At 51.1% G+C, this 21,617-nt stretch overlaps 1 protein-coding gene across 2 annotated transcripts in view; it reads left to right on the top strand.

Moving 5' to 3' along the window:
- Positions 1 to 19,939, top strand: part of TBC1D14 (TBC1 domain family member 14) — a 104,894-nt gene extending 84,955 nt beyond the window's left edge. For both annotated transcript variants that reach the window (XM_030876866.3, XM_030876870.2), the window contains 3 exons: positions 274 to 383; positions 12,005 to 12,263; positions 15,734 to 19,939. In XM_030876866.3, coding sequence (XP_030732726.1) covers positions 274 to 383; positions 12,005 to 12,263; positions 15,734 to 15,799 — 435 coding nt within the window. In that variant the 3' untranslated portion in view covers positions 15,800 to 19,939. The remainder of the gene's footprint in view (positions 1 to 273; positions 384 to 12,004; positions 12,264 to 15,733) is intronic.
- The last annotated feature ends 1,678 nt before the right edge of the window (positions 19,940 to 21,617 follow it).

Here is a 21,617-nt window from a genome sequence, read left to right as displayed (position 1 = left end):
AGGCAAGCTACGCAACTGCCCTGAGTTTCAGTTATCCACAAGTGGAACAAATAATAAGATGGAGTCGGTAGCGTCATGTGAGGTTAGGGAGTGAGCTTATTTAGAAATGGGCTGTGTGGTGCCTAGCGTCGGGTTGCCGATGAAGGTGTGTGGGAATGCACATACGAAGATGACTGTCAGATTCTAAAGGTGTAAGTATGTTGACTGTTTTTGGTAGATTGGAAACGTGTGCTGATAACGCGTTTATTAGTGTATTTCACATTATCTCCCTAGATGTTGACTTATTTTGCTGCATTTGAGGTATTCTTTGAAGAAAATTTGCCGAAATTATTTGCTCATTTCAAGAAAAACAACTTAACTCCAGACATCTACCTAATCGATTGGTAAGACTGCATTTTTATGTGTTTTCAGAGTGTTTTCTCATCTCCGTGCCCCCATTTTTCATTCCTCACTGCCAGCTTCTCTCAGGGCTCACCTGAGCCCCACGTCCTGCCTTACAGTCTCCCCAGCCGCCCTGAGCACGATACGCCCCGTGTCCTCAGCCCCGTGTCCTCAGCCCCGTGCTGCGGGTCACCTGCTCGGCTCTGTTACTCTCTTGAGCGCTGCCTGTGACTGTGACTGGTCCTCCTGAACTCCCTCCAGGGGAGAAGGGTGTCTTGGACTCTCAGCTGCCAAGGTGCCGTTTACCCATTCCTTCTGCGAGGCGTCGCTAAGCACCAGGTCTGTGCGGGCTCTCCGCTGGGATCGGAGACAGGCAGGCAGAGCTGCCTGTCCGGAGCTTCTGTCTCGGGGGAGAGGCTGTCCGTGCACAGCGAGGCTGCGCAGCATGTGATGAATGCCGTCTCTGGAACAAGGGGAGGACCGAGGCCTGGAGACAGGCCGAGGGGTCAGGGTACACAAGGTAACACGGGAGTTTGAGCAAGACGTGACATGAGCATGCGGTGCTGCAGCATCATCAGGGCAGCAGCAGTTGGCGTGGCGATGTGGGAACCTAAAGTGCAGGGCGGAGAATGGCTGGCGAGAGCTCGGGAGGCCGAGTCTGGTGCATCTTGGATGCCAAGCTGAGGAGCTCGGGCAGGATTACCGGGGCCAGAGGGAGCAGTTGAAGGCCTTTGCTTGGGGTGAGGATGGAGGTGCGTTCTGTTGGAAGTGAGTTTTAGGTTAGGGGAGGCGGGGGAGCCTGGAGGCGGGACAGACGAAGGGTGGAAGAGCAGGGCCTGAGCCAAGGCCGCAGAAGTGGGTGGAGGGTGAGGGAGGGGCGCTGGCCAGGGCGGGCTGGGGCCCCAGGGCAAGTGCTACGGGACCAGGGACCAGCGGCGACAGGGCAGCTTTAGGGAACCTGTTGGACCTCGGAGTATACTTACAGGCTTCCAGAGAGTTCCGGGGTGGAGCGGTAGACCGGCAAGTCTTCTCTCACAGTGGATGTGGCGGCCTGGGGAAAGGCTGGAATGTCACCCGCAGGGGGCCAGTTGAGAAGGCTGGCGGTAGCCAGGGGCAGAGAGGGAGCAGCGCCTCAGGCCCCACTGCAGGAAGAGTGTCAGCTCCAGGGTCCCACAGTCCCGCCCGACCCCTGGCCTCTCTCGTTACTTAACTGTGGCCTGAGCGAGGGCCGTGGAGCCTCTCTGAGCCTGTTTCCTCATCTGTCTACCCAGATGGGTAGCCTTTCAGGGCCTTGTAAGGTGATCACCCTACATCCCCCTGCCCCGCCCTGCAGAAGGGGCTCTGCAGAAGGAAAGATGTACTTCGACTGAAAGGCCCGTTTGGGCTCCAGCACTAATTTGCGCAGTGAATCTAAAACTGCTGGGAACGTGTAGCTGGTTTGACTTTTTTTTTTTTTTGCTCACTTTTTTCAGGAGACAAAAGGCTTACTTCTAGAAGGTCAAGTCTGAATGTCATCTGAAACGAGGCTCAGTCCCTTAAATAAAGCTGATTTGTCTGCACCCGTGGGAATGAGCCTTTGGGACTTTTGGCGTTTCATTACTTCTGTTCTAAACCCTGAGACTGTTCAGACTACGCTGAATTCTTGCTGGGAACAAGGGTTTGGAGGTCAGAGCTCGTAGCTGAGGCCACAAGTGCTGACGTCACTACAGAATAGTATAGACATCAGGCCGTGAAGCGGCCACTGCTGGGGTGCTGGGCTCACCTGTCTGGCTGTGCCGGGTGGGAGTGTTTGGGGCCTGCCTGAAAGGCCACCTTAATTTAACCAACAGATGATTTCTCTACACCATGAACAGTCAACTTTTGCATAGGCTGTGCCTCTGCACCCCTGTTGGTGCACGTGTGCTGTAATTTGACTATGAACCCTGGCCTCACAGATTCCCAGGCCTGGGGCCTGTGACCCCTCGGGGAGGGTGTTACGAGAGGATCACGTGGGACCAGAGTCTCCAACTTCTACCTTATCTGTTTTAGGCCCCCAAGTTAGATTCTTAGGATTCCAGGTTAAAGGGAGGTTTGGAAAACACTGTCTTGGAATAGTGTCTTTCAAACTTTTTTCACCCTGACTTGCAAAAGGAAATAAACTTTGTGTTGTGACCCGGTGTGTGGCCATGTGTGCAGCAATGTAATATGTATATATACATATATGACTGAGACAGGTGTTTTGAAGCAGCACCTGGCCTTTACTATGTGCAGAGCGCCCTGGAATTTCCTATTGTTTTTGTTCAAAAAGCTGGTGCTGACCTACTCTGATGATGTCACGGTGCAAGAGATCAGTGATGGTCACGACGGGCAGTGTGAAGAGCGCTGTCCTGGGGAGCGCTTCTCTGTCTTTTTTCTAGGCCGAGGATAGCTGTAACCCAGCGGGGGCAGAGGCCAAGGGGACTCGCACCGATTGACTCCACTGCTTCTCACGTGATCTCATTTAACCCTTAGGACAAGCCCTTGGAGGGAATTGTAACACCTCTGTTTTACATGTGAGGAAATAGAGGCCCGGAGAGGCAGAGTGACCTGCCCAAGGCCACCCGGCCAGCTGGATGGTACCGCTGGTGTTCATGCTCCAGAGCCTGTGCGCCTCCCCACAGAGTCCTCGCTGAAGGATTTAGTTACGAGGCAGCATAGCCCACGAGGTGGGTCCAGAGCTCAAAGACGCGTCAGCACTCTGATGAGAGAGCGTACAGTGTGCGTCAGACACGTGGGCAGTGAACGTGCAGCAGAGCACTGGGTGTCTCAATGAACGGGGCTCCGAGGATTCCTCTCCCGAGACCTTTGTGATGTGATGTGGTCGGTGCCTGATGCCTCGTGAATGCTGCCCGCTGTGCTTTGGTGCCTGGGCCTCTGCTGGTGTTGGCTTATTCTTGGTGAAGTGCTGGACTGCTTTCTAGAATTAGGACCAAGTAGAACCTTGCCTGTATCCGCAGTCCTAGCGCAGGCCTTAGTAGCTATTTGAGTTGAGTGCATTCATGATTCCTTGCAGTCCACATTTATAGAAGGTCTGCAGTGATTCAGGCTCTTGGTAGAAGCTCAGATCAGAAACAGGGTGGGCAATGGGAAGGAGGCCCAGGGAAAGAGCAGGTGTTGCTCAGGACCTGCCCTAGACGCTGGCATTTCAGAGACATTCATTGCTTTGTTTCACCTTCACAGCATCTGGAGCAGGTCCGTCTTAGCACAGAGGAAGCCACTGAGGCCCCTTACCCAGTGTCACACCCGTGGTGAGCGGTCCAGATCGGTCTCTCTCCAGAGCTTTTGCTTCTTCTGCTATATCCCATCACTTTCCCAAAGCCACGTCTACAGCCCTGACATCAGGGCCTGCCTGAGCTGCACACGCCTGGTGGAGCTGCACAGTGTGTGTGGTCTGCAGAGGGTGCCGGGGGCTGACTCTCCTTGTCCATGTCGGAGGGTTGTGGAGCCCCTGTGGTTCGGCCGCCGAGTGTCCTGGGTGAGCTGTGTAGGTGCTCAGATTAGATGACAAAATCTCCTCTCCTGCCCCGCCGTCTGCCCACCGGAGGCCATCTAGGAATTGTCCTTCTTCACTCCCAGGACAGTTTCTCCACCCCCTGGATTATAACACTGTAGCTTTATAGGACATTGTCTTGACCAGTTTAAGAGTTATTCTTCCAGAATCCTCTTTTCTCTCCCCTCTACCCCAGCAGTTGGAGCTTCCGTCCATCACAGCGCCGACCCACTGAGAGCATCGTTGGTTTCTTGCTGCTCCGGTAACAGACTGAGCTTTGTCAGTCCCCTCTGTGTCCCTAGTGCCTGGCCCCGTGCTGGGCTCAGAGTCCTAGAGCCAAGAACGCAGCTGTTCCTGAGGGGCCCTTCCTGGGTTTAAAATCCATGGAGTCCAGCCCGAGGCTCACTCGGGTGCTAGCCTCCCCACGTGGACTGGGGGCTGCCGTCTGCCCAGCGCTACAGAGACTTCAGAGCTGAGACTTAGATTCACTTGCCGATGCCGCCTTCCTGACAAGGGGTCTTATTTAGTGTGCTTGTCGCTCTTCTTTGCTCACACGGAGACGGGAGGGTCACAACAGGGTCTTGCCCGCTGTGCTCATCTTCCTACAGAGTTTTCAGTGTTCAGGCAGAGGACTGACATGTGGTCATTTAACTTACAAAAACATTTCCCACTGCTGTCAAACGGCAGAATTATTCGGAGGCGTGAGTAGGTTTTGTAATATATAATCCTGAATTAATAAAAGAGTCAAGCAGAACTTTCTCTATCCTGATTAACGTTTCTTGAATGACGTTTGGTGATACTTGGAGATCCTGTCATTACACTCAGTCTCTACCTTAAAGGCAGGTTCAAGGTGAAATTACCGTCGGAAGATTTTAGTTTCCATCGCATCTTGCATACATTTCACCATTAGCTTTTATTTATTTATTTTTAAATTAATTTATTCATTTTATTTTTGTCTGCGTTGGGTCTTCGTTGTTGCCACGGGCTTTCTCTAGTTGCCGCGAGCGGGGGCTACTGTTTGTTGCGGTGCGCGGGCTTCTCATTGCGATGGCTTCTCTTCTTGCGGAGCACGGGCTCTAGGCGCGCGGGCTTCAGTAGTTGTGGCACGCGGGCTCAGTAGTTGTGGCTCGCGGGCTCTAGAGCGCAGGCTCAGGCGCACGGGCTTAGTTGCTCCAAGGCATGTGGGGTCTTCCCGGACCAGGGCTCGAACCCATGTCCCCTTCATTGGCAGGTGGATTCTTAACCACTGCGCCACCAGGGAAGCCCCTCACCCATTAGCTTCTAACTTCCGGGTCTGCCTGAGAGCTCCTCCAGGGTGGGGTTGTCGCGCAGAGCTCCCGGCATCCGGAGTAGAATCCGGCCCACGTGGGGGCCTCCTCAGCGCGTGTGGAGGGCTGGAGGAGGGTTCCAAGGCCGCAGGTGGGAAAGCTGCTCGCAGGAAGGGCCCGCGCAGCCTGTGGTCGCCAGCGCACCGCAGCCTGGCTGAGATGGAGCCCAGGCGCTAATGCAGGGGCCACATTATTTACCTGCTGCTTGGTGCTGGCGCCTAAGGTGAGAACACCTTCGGGCTCAAGTGGGAGGGTGCTCTGGGGGCTCAGAGGCGGATCCGGCTGATGGCTTCCAGGATTGCGTCAGGGGTTGGGCTTATTAATTACGTTTGAACCAAGACACATACAACTGCCTTCAATTTTTTAATGAATGCAGCTGTGCGTTGGGTGTTCAATGTTGTTTTATTTACTCCTCACAACATCTAAGGAGGCTAGGTAGTTATCCAGCAGCGTCTTCCCTGTTTGTCTGAGTTTCTGGAGCACCGTGGTGGGCTTGGGAGTGGGGTTCAGGGCTCTGGGGACGAAGGCTCATTCTTAGGAACTGGTCAGGATGGGAAAATGTGGGCACAGCTGGAAATTGGTGATGTCAGGCCGTGAAGGTCCACGTCTCTGACAGTGGCTTCTCCATGAGGGAGACTGCTAGGTGACCTTTGCCCTTTTACCTCAGGCTAAGTCTGTGTTCCTACAGCCTCCCTTTATTTGTGGTTTCTTCACCTGTAAAATGGAGGTGATTGTTGTACTTCCTCAGGGAATAAACTGGATAATCCAGGTAGGAGCTTATAAAGCAGCGCCCAGCCCCGGGAAGTATGTGCTTCCTGGCGGCTGTTTTACCTGCAGCCAGGGCCTTTGAGAAGCAGACCAGGGTGGGTGTCCGTTCTCCCACTACTGGTTCCTGAGAAGGAGCTTTGCCTCCATGCCCGGCTTTGGAAGTGGTGGACTCCCTCCCCATCTCCCTTCCCTGACTGTGCTCCCTGTTTGCAGGCAAGCAGTTAGATTAGGCATCGCCAGATAAGAATGTTTTCTGGAAATTGTGAAGACTTGACAGGGAAGAAACTGTTCCTCTTACATACATTAAGGGGGAAATAGATACACACAGTTTGTGTTTGTTGTCTTTTATGAGCCTATAGCCACTTCATTAGTTTAGCAATAGAAAAAGACATTTTGATGCATTAGTTGAATCGGTACCTGAAACTATCATCTTTCATATACAGTGCAGTAATAGGCAGTGGTCCAGGGGAGCAAAGCAAGTGTGTCTTGGGGGAGAAATCCTCGAATTCTCTCTTCCTCCATGGGAGGACACCACCAGCGGTCCCGGGAAGGCCTGTGGGGCTTTCGCCGTCTGCCCCCGTCTCTTCCACACGCATCCTGGCTGGAGCAGGGTGAAGCCGAGTCCACCTTGGGGAGCAGACTTGCAGGACTGCAGGCAGGGAGGGCCCTGTGCACACAGCACAGCAGCCCTCGTGTTCCTGGGCTGTGGGCTGTGGGCTGTGGGCTGGTGCGGCTCACCTCAGCCCCAGGGAGCTGAGTGGCTCTTCACAGCAGGAATGGAGTCTGATTAACCACTCTTCTGAGAGGAAACCAGGAGAGAGCATTGTTTCAGTGTCCTCTTCACAGCTGGTTCTGAGTCTGAATGTGGTTTAGAATACAGTCAAGCATTTGAAAGCTGCTGGTAATGAATGGTTTTCCAGTGAAAGGGGAGCTGGGAGGAGAGGGAGGGAGCCTGCGGACGCTGGAGCACATCAGAGCAGCCCTGCTTGAAGGGGAGGGGGGAGGAGAACAACCTCCCTGCTCAGAGGCTGGCCGTCCAGAGCAGGAGACCGGGAGGCAGTGACCCTGGAATTTTGGTGTTGAGCGGGAGGTGGCCTGGGCTGGATCCCAGGGGCCGGCAGCTGACTGCTGGAAGGCCTCCCAGAGCCTGTGAGGCTCAGAGCACGGAAGGTAGCTGGGGTGGGAGGCCCATCCCCGTTCGATGAATGTTATGAAAGGGATGTATGAGGTGCAGTGTGAACATCTATCGGGAGAGACCCAGCCTAGCCCAGGGGCCAGGAAACAGCCTTCCCAGAGAGGGTCACCTACGCTGAGCTGTGGGTGAGTAGACATTTGCCAGGGGAAAATTTTAAAACGTTTTTATTTGAAAGGCACATTTTATTTAAGATATAGTACATTCAAGGCCTTAATAATTCCATTTCAGTACATAAAAAATAGTAAATGATACAATGTATGGCACAGTTCCTACTTTTCTACATGAAGTATGTGCTTGGTGATCAGTTCTCAGTCTTATTTGACTTTTCAGCAGCATTTGACATTCTTCACTCTCTGATTCTAGAATACTTCCTTTATCTGATACCATCTATACACAAACTGTCGCCAGCCCAGAGCCCTCTGAACTCCAGATTAATTCATTTATCTGCTTGGATGTCCGGCTTACCAACGTAACATGCCTCAAACTCACCTCCTGACCTTCCTGTCCAAACCAGCGATCCCACATCTCCTTAAACGAGAACTCCATCCTTTGAATTGCATCTTAGACCCCTCCATTGCATTTCCCGTGAGACACATCCATCGCAGAGTCTGTCCACAGTCTCTCTGCTTCAGGCCACCTCCACTGCTGCCGTGCTGTGCTGACCTGCCTGATTGTTTCAGCAGTCGCCCAGTGAGGCCTGCGTTCCCCTGCAGGCGCTTCTCAGCGCAGGGGACAGGCCCCACCCTTGGTCAGATGCTCCACTCATAGAATAAAACCTGCAGGCCTTGTAACAGCCTGTAAGGTCCTGTGTGCTGGGCCCCTGGTCCCCACAGGCATCCTCGTGTTCTCCCCTTGGCTGTTTTTGGCTTCAGCCCAGTGGCCTCCTTGCTCTTTGGGTGTTGCTGGGTTTACTCCTGCCTCAGAGCTCGTGAACTCACCACTTCCTCTGTCTGGGTACTTCCCTGACCCTTTCTCCTGCCTTGCCGCTTCCTCTTCAGGGCTTTATGGAAGTGTCACTTTTCAGTGATGCACTCTCCTTGACCGTCCTGTTTACACAGCCACACTGGCAGTCCCTATCTCCCACCCCTGCTTTTATTTAAATCAACATCTGACATTCTGTGCATATCCTTTCCACCCATGAGGGCAGGGAAACTTGTCTGTTCTGTTCTGTGCTGTATAGCCTCAGCACAAAGAACAGGGACTGGCATAGAGCAGGCTTTGGAAAATATTGATGATGAATGGACTGACCTGATGAGAACCAGCAGGGCTCAGATCTCGGAAGTGACCTCATGGAGTAATGGGATGCCTAGGATGGTTGGCAGGATGGAGCAGGTGGGCATCACAGGCATTAAGGGTGGCGCTCCCTTTTTTTTTTCTTTTTGGGGTGGGCTGGGCTTGGCTGTAATTTTTATATCTTATTTATTTATTTATTTGGCTGTGTTGGGTCTTCGTTGCTGCGTGTGGACTTTCTCTAGTTGTGGCGAGCAAGGGCTACTCTTTGTTGCGGTGCGCGGGCTTCTCATTATGGTAGCTTCTCTTGTTGCAGAGCACGGGCTCTAGGCACACGGGCTTCAGTAGTTGTGGCTCACGGGCTCTAGAGCGCAGGCTCAGCAGTTGTGGCACACGGGCTTAGTTGCTTCGCGGCATGTGGGATCTTCCCGGACCAGGGCTTGAACCCGTGCCCCCTGCATTGGCAGGCGGATTCTTAACCACTGCACCACCAGGGAAGTCCAGTTTTTATATCTTAAGTCCATCCTAAGTTCAGGGTGAGTTTTTTGAACTTTGAACCGTTGACTTACTACAAATGCTACCTGCAAATAATCCGTATTTGCCAACTCAGTAAAGCAAATGGTTGATAACAGCTTGATTGGTAAATTCTTGTGAATTTTTTAAAAAATGTAAATTGAAGAGGATTAAATTAATCATACTTCTGAGTTCATGGTAAACTAGTGTCACTATTTCATGCAAGGCTACTCTTGTTTGTCTGTCGTTATTCCTTTTTATCCCATCCCCACTCCATAGACAGTACTTCGAATGTGTTTAATATATATCATTTTTGGTATACATTTTTAAAAAATGTAATAATAAATCACACTTGTATAGAACTTTTACTGTGTCCCAGATGAATGTGGCATTCTCCATCATTTGGATGTTGGCTTAATTTTGTAAAGTTCAAAATATATCTGAAGTAGTTTATGAAGACCCACACACAAATCTGAACTCGAGAATATTATGTTGGAGAAATTTCTTTTGTTGTTTTTCTCCCTCTTTGCCTATACCTACTCAATTTTCCCATCTTTTTTGCTCAAGACTCTGCTTTTAAGATGTAAAGGTTTGATTTCCACTGATGAATTGGCATGGGTTAGGTCAGTTCTTTTTCATTTTTTAAAAATAAAATGTCTTCTAGATAGAATTGAGAATGTTCAGACTGAGAGGCGAAACAAAGATCTCTTGGCTGTCCCTTGAACTGTGTTTTCTAGACTGAGTAATGAGATGGTTTTCTGTCTTTTGAGACAGTAAAACCCTCAGGCTGAAGGTTGGTTGTGCCTTTTAAAGGTAGGTTGTCCTCCCCAGCATGTTGCCTGAGGGCACGTGGCCCACTGTGGACATTCAGGGCATGGGTTCAGGGTCTGGTTCTGTCACTGGTGGCGGGAGCTGGGGTGATTTTTCTCTGACATCTGTCTCCCTCTTCCATCATCTGAGTTGAAATCTAGATTATTATGCCTTTCTTGAACCTTGTAAAGCACTGACGGGGGTAGCCCTGAAGGTTACTGGGTCTCAGCACGCTGTATGAATGCTCCTCCGCAGAGCATCCTGCCAGGGGAAGAGAGGCAGAGTAGATTGCGGCAGACAGGAAGCCCGTGCCTGTGAAACCTGTGAGCACGTCTGCCAGCATGGGGTGACATTTCTTTTTTTTTTTAAGATTTATTATTTATTTACTTTATTCATTACTTTTGGCCCCGTCGGGTCTTAGTTGCGGCTCGCGGGCTCTTGTTGAGGCGTGCAGGCTCAGTAGTTGCCGCACGCGGGCTTAGTTGACCCGCAGCATGTGAGATCTTAGTTCCCTGACCAGGGATCGAACCCGCCTTCTCTACATTATAAGGAGGATTCTTTACCGCTGGACCACCAGCGAGGTCCCGGTGTAATGTTTCTGGTAGGATCTGTTGTAGGAGAGTGAGAGTCCTGCTGTTAAAGGCCTGGTGACACTACCTCCTGACCAAGGCAGCCCCGCCGTCTGAGTCCAGCACCTGAGCTCAGCTGCCTTCACGGGCCCTGTGGGTCTCGAGTCAGCATGGGCACTGAGGAAATACTGAAACCTGTGGACAAGTGATTTTCCAGGAGGGCTAGAGAACGTCCCCACTTGTGATGAGGACTAATACAGGGAGGAAGGCAGTGAGAACCACTAACACCTGTACCGTCCTGGATCGGCTGGGAGTTTGTGGACACACTTCCTCAGCAGAGAATGCCAGGTGCTGCGGATGGAGATGCAGTGGGTGGGGTCCCTGCTCTTGGGCAGTGTCCGTGGGGAAGACAGGAGCAAACAGCTCGCGGTCAAAGCACAGGGGCAGAGCGGGGCCTGGAGCGGGTGGGGGTCAGGAAGCACCCGGAGATGGCACCCGGGCTGCGTCTCACGGCTGCGGGAGGAGGGCGGATTCACAGAGAATCAGCTTGGCCTGCATCTCACCCTGGACTCGCCTTGCTTTGTGACATAGGCCCAAGTCCAGGGTAGAGATGATTAGACCTATTTGCTCACCTAAGACTGTATTTGTTTGGTAGTTTGATTTGTGACCATCCCAGTTTTCTAAGGGAGTACATATCTGTGTTTCACTTACTTTTTTCATCTGATGGTTTGCATTGCTAAATATAAGATCAATTTCTTGTAATCCACTGTCAAATTTATTTGGAAGAATTTACTCTGTTCCTTTGCTGACCCCTACTGGGAGAAAAGTGTATGGTACTCTTCAGAAGTAATGGGTACTTGTGTATGGGTGTGTGTGTGTGTGTGTGTGTGTGTGTGTGTGTGTGTGTGTGTGTGTGTGTGTGTGTGTGTGTGTGTGTGTGTATGGGTGTGTGTGTGTGTGTGTGTGTGTGTGTGTGTGTGTGTGTGTGTGTGTGTTGTGGCCACACTGTGTGGCACGTAGGTTCTTAGTTCCCTGACCAGGGGTCGAGCCTGTGTCCCCTGCAGTGGAGGCGTGGAGTCTTAACCACTGGACGGCCAGGGAAGTCCCTGAATTATACATTTCCGTTGACTGTGTTTACTCCCTACCAGACTCTAAGCTCTGTCTGCCTTATTGACCTTATATCTAGCACTTACCTCAGAGTAATAAGCACATAGTAGGTGCACGGTGAATATGTGTTGTATGCAGAAGTAGTTGATGTCTAATTCAGAAACTGCACGGTGTTTGAGATTCTCTGTGAAAGCTGATAAAGCTGTTTTTTGTTTTTCATTTATTTATTTGGTTGTGCCAGGTCTTAGTTGTGGCAGGAGGGCCCCTTCATTGTGGCTCAGGGGCTCCTTAGTTGCGACACGCATGTGGGATCTAGTTCCCTGACCAGGGGTCGAACCCAGGCCCCCTGTACTGGGAGCACGGGGTCTTAACCCCTGTGCCACCAGGGAAGCTCCCTGATAATGCTGTTCTATAAAATGTTTAAATTGACGGTCAGAGTTAATGCAGGCTTAGGGCTTCTCCACCTCCCCACCACCACCCCGCAGCGTAAGTATGAAAGTGACTAACTCAGGGAGCATTTTAATGGATTCGACCTGAATTCAGAGCTCTTTCTTTGTGCCATCCAGAATGCGAACAACTCAAACTTTTTTTCCAGGATCTTTACTTTATACAGCAAATCTTTGCCCCTGGATCTGGCCTGTCGTGTGTGGGATGTGTTCTGTCGTGACGGGGAGCAGTTTCTGTTCCGCACGGCCCTGGGCCTCCTGAAGCTGTTCGAGGACATCCTGACCCACATGGACTTCATTCACATAGCTCAGTTCCTAACGCGGCTGCCCGAGGACTTGCCGGCAGAGGAGCTTTTTGCTTCCATAGCTGCAGTTCAGATGCAAAGTCGAAACAAGAAGTGGGCTCAGGTAAGCGGGTCTTTTGTTCTCTACTCCGTAGAGCCATGGCTCAGTGGTCTGATTCAGGAAGTGAGTTATGCCGAGTGCCCTTTGAGGAAACAGCCCTCTCTGGAGTGGTTCTTGGGCTGGAAGTGAGGTGACCTGGGCTTGAGGCTTGGCTCTGCCACAGGGGGGTCTTGGGCAGGCGCTTCCTCTCTGGGTCTCTGCCAGAAGAAGGGGCTGGAGAATAAAAGCCTTCCCACCCCTTCTGCAGTGGCACTGGGAGGTCAGAACTTCTGGTTTGCCGTCCCAGTACTCTCTGCGTGTCAGATAGTGTTTTGTAAAACAAGCCTTCCCCCCTTTTTTTAAATGTCAGAGACAGTAAACAAAGGGAACTAACTTGTCCCCATGTCACGGATAAACAAGGGAGGCCCAAAGAGGTGAACTGTGTGTTCTCAGCAGTTGCGGAGGCAGAGGAGGGTGGGGGGAGGAGGGGGAGGGGGGAGGGCGGGAGGAGGGCTTCCCTGGATGTGGGGATATGTTGCTCCGGCTCTAGCAGCTGTTAGCGGAGCAGCTGAGCCCATAGCGCGGGAGCGCGTCCACCCTGGGCCTGCTTCTTCTAGGTTCCTCTCTTCTCCTCTGGACACCCCTCTTAGGTTTTGTCCCCTGTGGGATTGGCTGTTGTTGTCTGGTTCTAGTCTTGATCATTCCGAAAGGGAAAGAATAAAACCTTGCTTCCTGACGCAGCGTATGCTCAGTTTGCCTGAGCGTCAGGTCCCGGGGGGGCTTGCACTTGCTCAAGTGTGCCATACGATGCTTGTTCCTGATTAATCTTTTTTATTAGTAGAAGAGTTGAAGTACATTCGAAAATAGAACGAAATGGAATAACGAACCCCCATGTGCCTGTCACATCTCCAGTTTCAGATTTCTGTTTTCGGATGCCAGCCGTAGCTTATAGTTCGCTTAAGTCAAGATCCAAGTAAGGTCTATACATTGCAGTTGGTTGAAATGCCTTTTAAGTCTTTTTTTTTTTAGTGTATAGGCTACCCACCTTTCCACTTCTCCCTTCCCCCTTTATTTACTGAGGAAACGAGGTCACTTGTCCAATAGCAGTTCCCACTATCTGGATTTTGCAGGTTCTATCCCTGTGGTGTTTTTAAAATGTATTCATTCATTCATGCCTGCCACACAGCACGCGGGGTTCCCAGATCAGGGATTGAACCTGCGCCCCCCGCGGTGAAAGCGCAGAGTCTTAACTGCTGGACCGCCAGGGAAGTCCCCTGTGGTGGTGTTTAACGTGGTCCTTCCACGCTGTATGTCTGTAAATTGACAGATCTGAAGGCTCAGTCAGTTTTTATGTTTGGCCAGATTACTTCACAGGTGATTAGACTCTCTCCCTTTGATCTTAGTTAGCAGCCTCTTTATTTTTATAACAGCTTTATTAATTTACATACCATAAAATTCACCTTTTTAAAAGTGTACAGTTCAGTTCCTGTTTACTTATTAACCAGAGAGAGGTTCCCCTCTCACCTGGGCCCTTCGGTCTGCCTCACGGCTAGTCCTTCCTCATCTCCCTGTCCTGTTACATGATGCTCTCTGGCTGGTGGTCTTCCTTCCCATCTAGGTCTTTTGGGAAGGAGCACAGCTGCTATAATGGGCCCCTGGGTGTTACTGTGAACTGCTCCCCTGCTTTTACAGGGTGGGGTGGCCACTGTTTTGTGCTTAGTGTGACATGAGTTGCATTTCTGAAGTAAATATGTTCAGTTTATAAAAAGGAAGTACTGACTCATGCTACAACATGGATGCACCTTCAAAACATTATGTTAAGTGACAAAGCCAGACACTGAAGACCACATACTGTGTGGTTCCACTCGTATGCAGTTTCAGAAAGGGAAATCTGCAGACAGGAAGTAGATTAGTGGTTGCCAAGGGAATGGGCGAGGTGGGGGGCAGGGCTGTGATAGCTGGAGGATGGGGTGATGAAAATGTTCTAAAACTGACTGTGGCGAGGGTTGCACATATCTACGAATACACTCAAAGCCACTGAATTGTGCACTCTGAATGGGTGAATTGTGTGGTATGTGAACTGTATCTCAGCAAAGCCGTTAAAACAACTCAGCTCACGTGTGAGCGGGACTGGCTGTATAATTATCAGGGATCTGGCGAGAGGGAAGAGCCTTTCTCTGATTAACGCAGAATGAAAATACGGGGCTACATCTTGAAATCCTTAATTAGTATTAGTATCTTTCCGTAAGATTACGGAAAAACCCGAAGGGACTTTCTGGCCATCCCAGTATTTCACTGGTCCTTGCCTCTATCCCCACCCTCGCCCGCGTACCCACAGAGACACGCGAAGAGAGAAGGACTGAATCCAGATCTGTCATTTTGCTCCTTGCATTTTAGGTGAAAATTATTGGTTAAAACCAGGTCGAAGGTTATTAAACAGTAGGACATTCTCTGACGGTGGGACAGTAATGGGAGTTAGCCTGCTGGTAGGCACCACGAGGTTATTCAGTTCCAGGTCCCATGGGAACTGTGCTTTATGCCCGTTTCTCTTAAACACTGTGCTTAAGGTTAAGATCCTGGTGAGCTTTACAAAACAGTTAAATGTTTATGTTTAGCTGAAAGTGTCATTTACTTAGAGGGAGAGAGAGGGACTTTTCTCTACCTTTAGCCCTTCTGCGCAATTTATTTGAAACCCACAGAAAATGTTTCTGCTTTACCCCTTGTACTTTGTAATTCAATTAAAGTGGCATAGTGCCTGGCCCAGGTAGTTTAGCACAGGTGCTACAGAGAGTCCCTTGGTTTTGAAATCAGACGGATCTGGGTTTGAGTCCATATGAGCTGTTTGGCTTTTAGCAGGTCACTTGTATGAGTGTCTGTTGTTCAGGTGACTTACAGTGTTGTGTGGATTAAACAGCTGCTGTGCTGGAGGTGCCTGGCGAGGGCCCTGCTTGGCTAGAGTGGGCGTGCGATAAATGGGGCCTATTGTTATGTCCCGGCTGTTATAAAGCAATCAGAGTGGAATGTCACCTTTGTTTTTAAAAACAAAGGTGTTAACTAAGAGCTGAGCACCCAGTTGAATGAGCTCAGTTGCCTTGGGAACTCCCAGGAAGGCGTGCGAGGAGCTGATGTCTCTTAGGCCTTAGAAGGATGCATCATTTGCTGGTGGAGAGAGAGGGGCAGGGCAGCGGGGGCAGCTGCGTGTGAAGGCCCCAGAGGATGTTGGCATTCTAGAGTGGGGCGTGCGGGGGCTGGAGCCAGGCTGTGGAAGAAACAGAGCCCCGCAGCCCTGCCTTGCCATTGGTACCTGCTGGCTGGTGGGAAGTGGTCCTAGACGTTAGCCTGGCGACGGCGTGCTCGGATTTCCATGCTGAAGGGTGGGTCTGGATGCAGGCGTGGCACACGGACCAGAGAGGGGGCAGGTGACAGGAGGCTGTCAGGACCTGTGTTCAGTGTGTGTTGCAGCTCACCCACCGATGTCTTCCTGTGATTCCCAGGTACTGACCGCCTTGCAGAAGGACAGCCGGGAAATGGAGAAAGGAAGCCCATCTCTCAGACACTGAGGCGGCAGGTGGACTTGCGCTCGGCACTGAAGCGGTTCTCCAAGTGGTACCTGTGTTGTTACAGGCGGACACGCTGGCAGCTCCGAAGAACAGGGGCTGTTTTCACGTTTGATTCCTAATGCTGGAGTTGGCCTTAAACAAAAACAAAACAAACAAAAAAAGTTTTAAAAGAATTAAACCAAGGCTAAGCCTTAAGAAGCTCGGTGGAATGATGGCCATGGCCAACCACTGCATATTCTGCATGGTTTAAAAATAGGGCAGTGGCTAATCCCCTCCCCTCATTTCAGCAAAAGTTAATTAAATCGTAATGCTTTTATGTCAACTACTGGAAAGTACATTACAATTTTTCATAGCCAGGGTGCATGAGAAACGTTATTTGGGAGACCTCAGAGATGTTATTGGCTCATATTTTCGTCAGAAAGGGATTACTGATTTAGTTACCGAGATAATCTTTCGAGGGCCGCAGGTCATGTTTCTAAAGCCCAACTACCAAAGATAACATTACAGGAAAGTGGGTTCTCACAGGACAGCCGCTGACGAGTGCGCATGGGCTCCCCGGGACACGATCTGACCTTCAGGTTGACCTTCTACCACGTTGCCTTGACAGAATTCCAGCAGGAGGGCTGACAGTGCATGCTTAGGTTGCAGTGGGAGCCCTGCTGTCCCAGAGGCTGCGCCCACGCTTGTCCAGCGGTGGCGATGAGTCCAAGCAGGAGGAGGTGCGCACGGAGACGCTGCGACAGTTGAGACGGGCTTCACGCTAGTGGGAAACGGACGGCGGCGGCCCCTCTGAGCCGCAGGGGAGGCAAGAGGGTGTTCAGACCCACCCCCTCGTGCACCCTCCTGGCTCCTGTGGAGGCCGGCGCAGCACGGCGGGGTCGGGGGCTGCTCCCTTGCTCTGCCAGCGCACTCCCCTTGTCCCCTAAACGGCAGGCGCAGTCCTGCGTGCGGTGATCCCGCCTCACGCATTTGACTTACAGACGGACGGTTGTAAGGACTGAGGATCCAGCGGCCCGCACGTCTTGTCAGGATTCTCAGTATCTGTGCTGGCAGCCTTTCCCCCCCGCACAGCTGGTTTTCCCCAAGTTCGTTAGCAACTTTTTTGTTCTAGCTTTTCCTTGACTAATTTGGAGAACTTCGTATTGAGAACTTTGGTTATCCAAATTCAAAGACATGAAGAGTTTTGGCACAGAAGGGTCCAAAGGACAGGCCAGTCTCCACGGAAACCGGTTCCATGCTAACGCGTTGGCATGTTGGTCTCTGGCGCGTTCAGTAGGCCAGGTTCAAGGGCACCTGCTGCCCTGCAGCCCTTGTCAGCCCCCTGTCCCACCCCCAGGGAGTGCCCCCAGCTGACCTGGTTCCTGATGTCGGGAGCGCCCTCGGCTCTGAGAGCATAGCGTGCGGCAGGGAGACACGGGTTGGGGTAGAGCCTAACTACAGCATTATTTTTATAGGTTTTCTATATCTGCCATATCCGCCGATGACACTTCAGGTACAAAGCAAGGTGCCGAGCCAGTGGCCGTCCTCATGCCCTCCGTCCCAGCTCTGTTCCGTGTGTCATTTTCCCCTGTGTTCCTGGCTGAACTCTCCAGGGAGGTTGCAGAGCATCTTGCATACACTGTCTGCCTCAGCCTTTAAACGCTGACTTGCCTGACCTCCTGGAGGAGGTGTTCTGTCTCCACCCAGCTCTCGGCAGCCTCCCAGACACAGCCGTTCCCTGACGTCATGCGGCTGAGTGTAACCCAGGCTGAGCCCGGCCTGGGAAATGGGCCGCGAGCCCTGTCACACCGTTCCTCACGGATGTACTTGGTTTTGTTCCATGACATGGGCTTTCTGTTCTTGAAAGATGTATATATTTTCTTACTGTACATAAAGATGTTCCTTAAGTGGTGACAGAAAGCGATGCAGCAGGGGGCGTGGGCAAGTTATCGAGAATGCGTTTGTGCAGCTTCACGTGTAGTCAGACCCCAGCCCTCAACATTATCGTCAGACAGTTTGACATAAATCTCTTTGGATAGCACCATATATGCATTACATTTTTAAACAGGATTCCAGGCCAATCTGGAATACTTCCACATCTTTAGTTCAAAGGAGGTTTTCCTGACCTGTCCAGGGACCACACAAGCGCTTGCTGGTTTGATGCGTCCACTTCAGAGGCCGGGAAGTTCTAAGTCCAAGTCTAGGGTCACTTCGCACCTTTCCGCAGAGGGCTGCCGGACAGCACAGGGCTGTGCTTCTCTGCTTGACCTTCTCGTTTAGAAAAACTGGAAGCAGAAATTGAAGTGCAGCCCCTGGAAGCCTGCCCTCTCCGCTTCCCGTGCCATTGATTTTCAGGATGTGAGACTTCAGGTTTGGGACCTCTGTGCAGCTGGTACTTCAGAGTCGGATGCTGTGTCCCCACCAGTCATTGAAATCCCATCTGGAGAAACGTTCACTTTAAAGGGTACTTTTTAACGGCTCAGTTTTTGACTATTTTAAATAGTTTGCTGATAGAAAACCCCTGATAACACTTGCTCTACATATCATGTTTTAATTGCTTGTACAGTTAACCTTTAATTTTATTTAGTAAAGTGTATCAAACTAGGACTTTTTCAATTGTAAATATGTGGTTTTATTAAATAAAAGTCATGTAAAATTGTTACTTACGTTCATGGCAGTTTGGTTTAAAGTTGGAGTTCTCACCCTGAAGCATGGTAAGATCTTGAGTATCATGCTGTTTGAATATTTTAAAATCCACTTACTAGTCTCAGTTAAATAAGGAAGATGGTACAGTTATGGTAATTTAGTCAAGGGCTGGAAAGTTAGCGCTGCACCCCTTCTAGGCGGAGGGGAGCCCCAGCCTTGCTGCCCCTCGAGCCTGAGCGCCCGTGGCTTTAGCCCCTCGTCTCCACGTGTCTGCCACACTCACCTGCTCACATCCCTGAGCCTGCCGCCCGTGCGAGCAGGTCATCGGGCTTTCTGGGCCAGCCGCCGGGCTCTTGACACTACCTCGACCCTGCTGGGAGCCTCGTAAGGTCAGCGGGCGGCCGTGGCCCCTTCCCGTCTGGGGTGGAGACCAGCAGCACCGCCCGTGGCGGCGGTGGGCTAGGAGCAGGCCGCCAGGTCCCGCAGAGCTGGGCAGAGCGATGCCCACGTTTCGGTGCGCCCTTCCTTCCAGTGCTCGGAGGCGCGCGGCTCGTGGGGTGTTTGGGCCCTCACACGGTGCTCAGAAACGGTGCCCTCTCTCCGCAAGTGACCTGCCTCACCGCTCTGGGCCACTGCCCTGTGGTGTCCGTCCTCCGCAGGCTGAGGGTGCTCGAGGGTTGACTGCCGGGGGCTCGCTCACTGCTCCACCCGTGCCGGGCTCTGGGCTGAGTGCTCCGTGGCTGACCTGATTCCTGTCCACGGCGGCTCTGTCACTGCCCCATTTCTGAGGTGTGGCTCAGAAGTGATCTGCTTGGGCCCCTGCAGCCAGTTGGTGGCAGAGCTGGGGTTCAGACTCTGGCCTTGTGGCTCCCCAGCCCTTGCTCAGAAACACCCCTCCCCAGAGAACACGTTGCTCTGGGGCCTCTGACCTCAGCTCGGAAGAGGTAGAGCCGTGCCCGACGGCCGGCCCCTGGGGGAGGACCCCCTTGCAACGTGTGAGCCGTGGGTGGGAGCGGAAGTTGGGGACCGTTTTCCCGAGAGAAACTGGGGGCTGACAGTTCAAAACCCACGCCCCCGCAGTGTGCAGCCTGCCGAGAAGGCAGGAGAGGGAACGAGGTGCTGCCAGTGGGGTGGGGAGGTGCCGGCCACCCAGTGGGGCCTTGGGGTGAGCTGTTGGTCACCAGGTGGACCAGAGGAAGGGCGCGGCCAGCGGAGGGAACTTAGAGCTAAGGAAGTCCTCAGATGGGAAGCGGCGGAGGTACGCTCCTGGAGTCCTTTTCACTCATAGCATTTGCATGCTTCATCACTCTGACTTAAGACTTACCTGAAAGTTTAAAACATAAACAGTACCAAATTGGGGTGCATTAACTCTTTTTATAGACAGGCATCCCTGTTGAGTGGCAAAAATCTAAATTATAGCTGCAGATGAACATGTATTTCCACTTACGTAGTACAAAATTTCCAATGTGATGTCACCAAAAAATGATTTTCATTTACCAATAAAAAAGCGTTTCTTTTTCAGATGCCTGGAGCTCTATCCAGATAGTGCCTGCTTCACTCCTGCCAACTGCTGCCCAAAACAAACAAAAAACCCTCTGTAACAGTGGACACGTCCGACTCAGACCAATGTTTTCAAAAAGGCTAGTTTACCCTGAACGTTCCTGGCCCAGTAGGCTGCTCTCTGGCATGTCCACATCTACGAGTTGAGTGTAAGTCACTGTGATTCTTGTTCCAAAGTTTGTTTATGCCAATGGTAGTAGTTACTGTATTTACATAATTTAATGTTATGTGAACCGATGGTGCAAAAAGAAATTGTTGTTTCTAAGAACACTAAAAGCTTTGAAAAGTCTCAATAAAGGCAGATCTCTTTAAAATGCTATTGAATTGGGTGTGGGTGACACAACTGGAAAATAGTTAACATCTGTTGGGTGTTTACTGTGTGTCAGGCACTACGTTAAGCCTTTATATAAAATATCTGTTTGATCCTCACAGTAACTCTGAAATGGGTACTGAGAAAACCAAGGTACAAAGAGGCTGAGCAACTTGCCTGATTTAGGAAGTGGTGTGGCCAGGATTTTGAAAGAAAATAATAATGGAGTCTGTGCTGGGATTATTTTACAAGAAATTTAAGTTTCTGAAATCCATAGACAATTCAAAATGGGTGCAGTCATTCGAGAATCAAAGAATCTACCCTTAAGGGAAGGCCTTGGCTGTCTACCTGAAGATTAGAAGCGGTTGTACATTTGTATTTCGAAATTAGAATAAAGTGTTGAAAACAAAAAAAACCCACAAGGCTAGTTTCATGTAACACCTCATTCAAATTTTCTCGTGCCTGCATTTTTAGGCCCTGTACTTTATTTTATTTTATTTATTTTTGGCTGTGTTGGGTCTTCATTGCTGCGCGTGTAGGCTTTCTCTAGTTGCGGAGAGCAGGGGCTATTCTTCGTTGAGGTGCTTGCGGGCTCTAGAGCGCAGGCGCACGGGCTTAGTTGCTCCGCGGCATGTGGGATCTTCCCGGACCAGGGCTCGAACCCATGTCCCCTGCATTGGCAGGCAGATTCTTAACCACTGCGCCACCAGGGAAGCCCCAAGCCCTGTACTTTTTGACACAGAGATGAAAAAAAAACTTTACCTTTTAGTGTTCATAAAAATAATCTTAGTTTTAGGGATTTCTAGTCCAAACTCAGGCACTACTCTCTATAACTTTCCCCTCATGAAAGGCAGGGTCTCTGCTGGAATGGACAACTCTGTGCATGTCCTTCTTCCGTGGCTGCAAGCCTGCTCCCCTGTCATTTTCCTCAGTGGTTCTACTTTGTGAGAAATCCTCTTTTCTGCCTGTAATTGTTTCTGAATCTGACATAGAACTTGGTGCCTGACATGTAATAGGCATTCAAGTAACCCTTATTTTCAGAAAATGAGACTGACATCATGCATTAGTCCAACACATTTATTCAACATTGATTGTGTGCTTGGCACTGTGCTTGGCCATTAAGGAGGATGGTAAGCCAACAGTCCTTGTCTTCCGGGGCCTTTGTCTCGGGGGCACAGAGGATGAAGCAGACATTCACAAAGCGGTGGGTCAAAGGCTGGCATGGGGCTAAACGCAGGCTGCTGTGGGGTGCAGAGGGCTGTAAGACGGGGGAGAGGATGCTTTAGGGTCCTGGCTTCTATAATCAACAGATTATTTATCTAG

The sequence above is a fragment of the Globicephala melas genome, chromosome 5, assembly GCF_963455315.2.
Source record: "Globicephala melas chromosome 5, mGloMel1.2, whole genome shotgun sequence".
NCBI lineage: Eukaryota > Metazoa > Chordata > Mammalia > Artiodactyla > Delphinidae > Globicephala > Globicephala melas.
This window is presented reverse-complemented; position numbering and strand designations above follow the sequence as displayed.